Source organism: Pygoscelis adeliae, unplaced genomic scaffold, assembly GCF_000699105.1.
Source record: "Pygoscelis adeliae isolate BGI_AS28 unplaced genomic scaffold, ASM69910v1 Scaffold268, whole genome shotgun sequence".
Classification (NCBI taxonomy): Eukaryota; Metazoa; Chordata; class Aves; order Sphenisciformes; family Spheniscidae; genus Pygoscelis; species Pygoscelis adeliae.
Window position 1 is genome coordinate 78,500 of NW_008825262.1, and position 8,124 is coordinate 86,623.

General features: G+C 62.1%; 1 protein-coding gene across 1 annotated transcript; it reads right to left on the reverse strand.

The window, feature by feature from the left end:
• Positions 1-708: 708 nt before the first annotated feature.
• On the reverse strand, positions 709-5,189 carry SCN2B (sodium channel, voltage-gated, type II, beta subunit). The gene is made up of 4 exons (XM_009329520.1): positions 5,004-5,189; positions 1,989-2,155; positions 1,337-1,547; positions 709-1,128 (listed from the first exon to the last, which is right to left on the reverse strand). Exons 1-4 carry the CDS (start codon positions 5,071-5,073, stop codon positions 929-931), a joined length of 648 nt encoding a protein of 215 aa, XP_009327795.1. The 5' UTR covers positions 5,074-5,189; the 3' UTR covers positions 709-928.
• Between the last annotated feature and the right edge of the window lie 2,935 nt (positions 5,190-8,124).

Below are 8,124 nucleotides of genomic sequence, written 5' to 3' on the forward strand. Positions count from 1 at the left end.
CTCCCCCCCACCACCTCTCCGCCCTGGCCACCCGCCCCCCGCCGCTCCCCGCCACCTCGGTTTGGCACATCAGCAGAACATTTTCGATTGGAATTACGCTCCCCAAGAAGGAAACGAGCACAAAAAAGTCAGCCCAGCGCCTTTGGCTGAGTCGCTCAGGCCCAAAAATAGCCCAAGAGGCAGAAGGGTACATCCGTTACACACCAGGAGCCATTAGCAGCTCCAAAAACCAGCAAAGCTCAGAGGCAGCGTGTGGGCTAATGGTCATTAGCCGGCCATCGGCTTCTGAGCAGGCTGGGACAGTCCCTGAGGAGCACGAGCTTCTTGTCACAGCACCCTCAGCACTAGCACACAGGACTTGGAAGGAGGAGACGGGCAGCTATCCAGGATCCCTCGGGGACGGGTACGCCAGTGCCCGTGCCCCGGGCACTGCAGGAGCGCCTTGGGGGTGAGACGTGGCCCTGAGGGCAGACGGCTGCTGGCTGCTGGCCCCTGCTCTCTTTTTCTAGGGCTACAGGGCACAGACATCTGGGCATGGGGCTGCCCGGCCCCCTTCTGCCCCTCCTGGCACCCCCTGCTCCGGCCCCTCCATGCATGGGGACCGCGCTCTTCCCCCCCCCCTCTCACGCCTCCCCACGGCCCCGCGCAGTGCTCTGGTACTCAGAGCATGCCCAGCGGGAGCAGGGCACCAGCCAGGCCCAGCTCAGCCTCAGGGGCAGCCTCAATGCGCTTCAGCCACCCTCCCCAGCCCTGCCTGCTGCGGCCAGGCTCCGGGGACCTTCTTCTCTCCGTGCCCTGCTCCAGGCCGGGTTGGGTATTTAGATGGAAGGAGGGATGCTCTGGGGAGACAGAAATCCTTGCTCTGGGAAGCACATCAAGGGGGTCACGCTGTACAGGGGTGAAGAGGGAGGGGCAGGCAGGGGGGGTGTTACTTGGTGCCCTCATCTGGGTTGCCTTCACCGTCTGTCTTCCCTTCCTCCTCCGTCTTCTGGTCGTCCGTGTTCAGCCTCTGCTGCTTTTTCCGCCGCACACATTTCACTACCATCAGCACCAGGATCACCACGGCCAAGAAGCCACCTACAGAGGCGCCCACGATGACAGCCACTGTTGAGTCATGCTTCGGGGGCTCTGGAGAGACGGGGCACAGGGTCAGGGCACACAGCCCCCACCTGGGGCAGCCAGGGGGAGCAACAGGGAACAGGCAGGGCTCGCTCCCACTGCCGGGGAGCAAACCCTGCACGTGCAATGCAGGGTGAAGGCAGGGCATGGGGCGGAGTAGAGAGCTAGCCAGCACCCATGGGTGCCCGACAGCAGAGGGGACCACTCTACCACTTACCTTTGGTAAGCACCTTCAGGCTGATGCTGGCATGGCCCCGCTGCCGGTCTGGGGGGTTCAGAACATAGCAATTGTAGGTGCCCTCATCCTCCAGCTGCACATTTTTGAGGGTGAAGGACACATCGTACTTGGTGGGGTTCCCGGTGAACTCCACCCGGTTCCCAAAGCGGTCCAGCTGCTTATTCATGATCTTCATCCGGAACTGCAGGAACTGGGCAGCCGGCATGGGAGAGGAGGTGAGACAGTGTTTGGCACCCCGCGCGCTTGCCTTCCCCATCCAGGCATCCCCCTCCCCTGCAGGTACTGCCCCGGGTGCGTGCCTGCACTGCGCGCTGGCCCCCAAGCGGGGCAGTGCCCGCTCAGCTCCACAAGCAGCCCGGTCCCTGCTCAGCTCTGGCTGCCACAGTGGCCAGGGTCAGGGTCTCCTCGCGGTGCCTCTCCCCACTCACGTTTGCCTGTCCTGCCACATCAGGGCAGCTGCCCTGACCGCTGGTTCTTTACACAGTTGGTTGCTAATTTTCCCTGTGGCGGAGGAGGGCTGGACAGCAGGAGCACACATAAGGAGAAGGCTCTGGACCCCAAGGAACGCACACGACTACTTCAAGCTGTTCCCAGGACCTCTTAGCAGACCCCCAGCCCCAGCGAGACTCACCAGTTCCTCAGAGCAGTTCCTGCACTCCTGGTACGTCCAGTTGAGGGAGAACTGTTTGTTCTCCACCTTGTAGCAGGAGTTGAAGGTGCAGGAGAGCTTCACGGAGGAGCCATTCAAGGCATTGATGGTGGCGGGAGCCATGACCTCCATGCCCAGTCCTGTGGGCACAGCCGCAAGCACAGAGAGCAAGAGCAGAGATGCAGATGAGTTAGAGAGGGGGTACAAGCAGCCATCCTGCTAGCTGAGCCAGCCTCCCCATCCCACCCCGCACGCCACCTGGCTGCACAGAGCTCACCCTGGGGCCTGGGATTGCCTTTCAGGCACATCCACGCACAGACCACGCTGTGGCCAGCATGGACCAGGGTTCCCCTGCGCAGCGGTGACAGGGGACAAGGGGGGAGCCAACCCCAGCCCTGGCACCATTCCTTGGCCCTGCTCTGCGAGGGCTGATGACCCCTCTCTGCCGTGCCTGCCCTGATTGTGCCCGGTGCTAAATTCTGCTGACTCCAGACAAGCCCTGCTCCTTGCCACTTAAACAAGGCTTTCCTGCTGCAGAATCGATAACGCTATGCAAAGGGCTGAATGCAGCATCAGCATGCAGGGCTCAGCGCCACATCCGCGGAGAAATTTATGGCTGCCCTCATCAGATTTCATTCCTGGCAGGAAGCACTACAGCGGTGAGGGCTGGGATCTGCCAGGGCCAGCCCCTGGGGGCTGCAGGGGGAATGCAGATGCTCCCCCCTCCCAGTGGTGTTCACGCAAGGATTCTCTAGCTGGGAATGACCGCGTCAAGATGTCAGTCACTCCTGGGGGGACAAAACCAGTCCCTACACCCTGGTCTTGCTGTGGCAGAGAAACAGGGGCATTACCCGGTGCAGCTCGCAGGGCAGGATGGCTCACCTGGGGCATGGGCAGGGATGAGGTGTCTGTGCTCTGCTCCCTCTTCCACTCCTTTCCTACAGCTCCCCTAGTCTGCTGGCTGGCCCAGCAGCACTCGAAACCCAGCGCCTGCATCCAGCATGATCCCCCCAGCCTGCAAAGGGGAGGGTGCGCACGCCGAGACAGCCTCCTGTGCAGCCAACTAACTGCAAACTCTAAGGCTAAGCCCCAAGAAGCACAGTGACGGAGAGCCCTGGAAGGACTGCTGTGAGGGACGAGACTGTAACCTGGCACCCCGCAGGGCAGGGACAGTGACACTGGCAGCAGGTGCTTTCCCAATCGCCTCACCTCTCCCCTTTGGCTGCTGCTCTTTGCTCTCAAAGCTTCTTCCTGAGGTGCTCCTGAGTCCAGCCCTGTGGCCAAGCTGGATACGTGTCAAGGCTGCTTCACTGGCTAATCCACTCCGTCTGCAAGCAGGGCAGGAAAGGGGCCAGGCTCTGCAGCCAGGGAAAAGAAGCTTTTCCAAGTTGCAGATATGGCTGTTTCGAGCCACAGGTCTTGCTGCGAGGCGTGAACCAGCAGCATCCTGAAGCCCGCTCTCTGGGGACAGAGGGGTGCCCTCCAGGTATGGCCAAGCCCCTGGAGACAGCTCCCTGCTCGTGCTGGCAGCCAAGCAGCCGTGGTGAGCACCCTCCATCCAGCCCCAGCACAGGGAGGGCTCCCCACAGGGTGCTGGGAGGCAGGGATGGGGAGAACTGGCACATGGAAATGAGTCGCAGCATCCAAGGAAGGAAGAAGTGTCCAGGCTCAAGCCGGTGTCCCAGCCTTGCTGCCCCATCGCAGCCCACCCCCTTAGATGCTTTCAAGAAAACCTTGTAGGAGTGGGAGAGAAGAGCTGGGCGCCTGCCTGTCCCAGGAGGCCCCTTCACAGACCCAGCCCAGCAGGCCTGGTTGGAGGGGTCCCTGCACAGAGGCACTGGCTTGAGTGCCCGGTGGCCCTCGTGCTATGCTCTGTGCCTGCGGTTGGGTGGCGTGGCTTTGTGCTGCGTCCTCGGGGTGCCCCAGGGCTCTGCAGGGGGCTGAGATGTCACCAGGAGCTCTCCCAGGGTCTGCAGCGAGGGCGCAGCCCTGGCCAGGGCTTTGCCCTGCCACCTGGTACGGCAAGACCATACCGCAGCCAGAGGGTCCTCGCAGGCAGCCAGCACGCCACGATAGGCACATGCCCTGGGAGCACCTGTGTGCAGGGGTCCAAACTCTGCCACTGCTCCGGGCACCCAGCACCAGGGGACAACAGAGGTGGGGAAAGAAGCTGCTAAAATCCCTGGGACCGACCGTCCAGGCTGCGTCCTTCGCTGCTGCGCATACTCCCAAACGTTCTGTCACACTACACCCTGCACCCAGGGCTCGGGAGGTAAAATTGCACGCAGCCTCTAAAGCAGAGCTTGCTGGGCTTTTTATCCTCCATTTCCCAGCCTCTCTCCTAAAGCAAAGGCAGCCCACCAGGAGCTCCAGGACAGTGTGAACAGCACTTCAAAGAGGTGATGCATTCCCGTTTCCAATCAATATAGACCCAAACCTGCTGACACGCGCTGCTGGCTGCAGGGCAGGGCAGAAACGCAGAGACCGCAGTTCCCCCCCCCCTCACCCCATGCAGTGCCGTCAGCCCAGAGCCTGCTGCCCCAGCGGCCAGCCACAAACCAAAGGACGGTGGCAAGCCACCCGCAGCCCACCAGCCACCGCCTTCCCAGCGAGGCAAAGCCAGAACTGCCCCCTCTCCCCACTGCAGCCCACACCCCTGCCTGGCATGCAAACAGCCTTGCGCTTAGACAAAACCTCCAGCAAGCAGGATGCACAGCTTTTTTAAGTGAAGATGCAGTTGCAACATACCCCCCATCCTGCCTAAAAGCAGGTCACCCTGGCTGGCGGATTTCAGCAGGGTGCATGTTGGACCACCTCCGTCCCCGTCCCTGCGGCACAGCATCTCTCGCTGGCTCGCTGCTTCCCCGGGGACCGGAGGCGCTTCTCGGGGCTGGGATGTGGGGAGGGGGGGCTCCTGGCCAGAGAGGGTGTTTCTCCCCAGCCTGGGTGCTCTCCCCTGGCAGCCGTGTGCATGCAAGGGGTCAAGTCGACACTTACCCAGCGAGAGGAGCAAGCTGAGGCCCGTGAGGAACAAGGTGGGCTGCGGGAGCCAAGCTTCCGGGCTCATTTTGAAGGACTTTTGTGTATGGAGAGGACCTGGTGTTGGTGTGGATTTTGGTGGTGGTGGTTTGCTTTTTTCGAACGCCCGGGTTATTTGCAGGTGACATATAACATTAGAGCTGCTTTATTTCCACAGCCCAATATGGCTGGCTGGAGCAGTGCTGGATCAAAAAAATCAGTAAATGCTATGGTTGGTGGATTTCAGCAGGGGAAGTGGGAGGGCAGAAAAATTTTCCCCTGAACAGAAGGCGAATGCTCCCGGCGCTCTTGCTCCGTGCTCCAGGGTCTGGTCGTGGGCTGTGTCACAGAGCGTCTCCTGCAGCGTGCTGAGCCCAGGGCGGCCGAGGAGCAGGCTGCTTCTGGGGTTCCCTCTGGCCGTGCAAACTTGCTCTTGGAGCAAGCAGCGCTCAGGGCTTCTCTTCCTCCCGGGCGGCCAGGAGCCCAGGGACTCGACGAGTGCCCCACAGTGCAGGCCTGACCCTGAGGGTTCCCACGGCCCTTGCAGCCCCCTGATATCAGTGGGGCCATGTAGATGTGTCACCTCTGCCCTGCTGGAGGCTGGCACCCCAGCCCTGCTCATGCCGTTCACAGCAGCGGTTCCCACTCTTGAGGGCCCAGGAACATCAGAAATGCCCTCCCGAAGCCAGGCAGAGAGCAGAGGGACTGATCTGGCCTGGGAAGGGCAGAGGGTCCCACGGAGGCAGCCTGCACAGCATCCCGGCCAGCATGCCCAGGAGGAGGCACGGCCACAGGCAGGCAGCCTGCAGCAGGTGGAAGCCCTCCCGATGCGCCTGCCTGCTCCCATGCTTGATGCCAGGGCAGCCCCCTCGCTTCCCAGCGGTGCCAGACTCTGCCGGCACCTTGTCCCTTCCCCAGCAGCACGCTATCCTAAGGCAACGCCCTCTCTTCATCCAGCCCTTGGGAGGGGAAGGCTCTGCCCAGCAGTAGCAGGGCTGGAGAAGGTCTTTGGGCCCTTTCACACCATTGGTCAAGGAAGCCTTTGGGCCATGAACTCCAAGCCTGGATTCAGGCTGCAGAGACCGGTGCAGGAAGGAGGCGACATGTGACCCCATGGAGACCAGAAAGCCAGTGACAGCAGCTGCTCAGCCACCTAGTTCTTGTGCTGCGGGACGCAGGATCGTGGGGTTTGCTGCAGCAGTCTCAATGAGGAGAAAGGTGAGGGGTGCCCTGGAGCCAGAGCACATCTCAGTTCACGTGCACCAGAGCCCTGGGGAGGAAGGGATGGGGCAACGGGGTGGCAGGAGGGACGCAGAGGTGCTCTGCTCCCCAGTCAGCTCCAGGAGGGGAAACAGGGCAGGTGGGAGAGAAGTGCCAGGGTGAACACAGGCAACCTGCTTCGCAAACACACTCACTGCACACACAGCATGGTTTCCCAACCACGCTGGGCAGGCGGAGAACGCTTCGCTCTGCTGGAACAGGTCCCATGACCCCGCAAAGGCAGCGGAGGTCATACGTAACTCACGACACCCCAAAACCAGCTCCGGTTGTCGATTCCTCCTGTAATCCCGTCACTTGGCTTCGTCCAGGAAAAGAGAGTAGGGTGTCAACGTGAAACCAAGGACTGCAGCCCGGAGCAGCCTGTGCTGCAGTCTCCCATCTAGCAGAGCTGGGTGGGAGGTGGTCCCCAGCGGCTCCCAGCTCTGCACCTGGAGGTGTCAAACATCTATAGATAGTGCGGGAGAAGAGCCAGCGCACGCCGGGACGCTGCCCCGGGGGCCCGAGAGGGGTTGCTGGACTCCCCCCGGCCAGGGCAGCGAGTCCCAGGTGTAGGGTGCACGCGGAGGTGCTCAACCGTGGCGAGCGGCTAGTGCACGGGAGACACGTGTGAGCACACACGCATGGGGGGACCCCACTGCCCGTGGGGCCTGCCCCGCTCCCCTCCATCCCCTGCAGAGCTAGGGCAGCAGGAGGGCTCAGTGCAGCTCAGGCAGGCCCCTTCCTGCTGCAAAGGGTCCCCCTTCGCGGCCCATTTGGCTTTCCTGCTCCCTGGAGCCAGCGGGGCAGGCGCGGGCGCCATGTGCGAGGCTGCACGTGGGTGCAGGGGCTCCCAGGCCCTGGGCCAGGCAGTCTTTGGCACACTTGGACATCACACGCTTAAGCAGGAGGTAAAAGGAAGGCAGAAACAGGGAAGACTCCCTGAGTTTTATTATCTTCAGAAGATACCACTGGCACATCTGCACGGCTCCTGCTGGATCTCCCCCTTCCTCCCCCCACCAGGCTCTCCTTGGAGATCATTATCTCGGGACGTGGAGCTGCACGGACCAGGATCAAAGCTAGAGCGTGGGGCTGTGCCCTCTGTGCCCCCCTCCAGAGACCAGGAGACAAAAGCCAGAGAGACACGTCTCCCCTGGTCCCCCGGCAGACAACCTGGGTGGGACATGCCCCAGCAGTGGCTCTGGCACGGAGCACACAGTGAAGTGGCACCAATTCTTAGAGGAAGGGCTGACAGCAGCAGAATGCTGGCCTGTCCAAAGGAACAAAGATGTCTTGCACACACCTGCTGGCTAAGGGGCTTACATCCCCCAGCATGGCTATTTCTCCCCCTCTGGAGTCCAGGGAAGTGCCGCCTCTGGTCTGCCGCAGGGTTCCTCGCTTTGTCCATCACCCTGTCTCCCCTCTCCCATCCATTCTGCCGGGATCACCCTCTTGGCCAGCTCCACGTAGAAGCCGTCCTCGCGGAAGGGAGAAGGGTGCTGCAGGGAGCAAGGGACAGGGCGTGAGTCTCACCGCAGGTATCGGAGCCCATTTGGAGGGGGCAGGAGGCAAGGGATGCTGCTGTCTGGCACGGGGAGTGAGGGGTCAGGGCCTGGATGCCGTCACCCTGGAGGGGCTGGTGATGTAGGGGGTCACACCAGCCCTACAGCTGCACACCCCGCTCATGCCTGCCACAGCTCCGGGCAGCTGCTCGCCTCCTCACCATGGTTATGTAGGTCTCCTCGGCTCTCCTCTTCTTCCCTGCATCCTGTTCAGCCTTGGGTACCTCAGCTCCAGGGATTGAGGAGTAAAGCGCTTCCTACGAGGGGGAGATGAGGACACT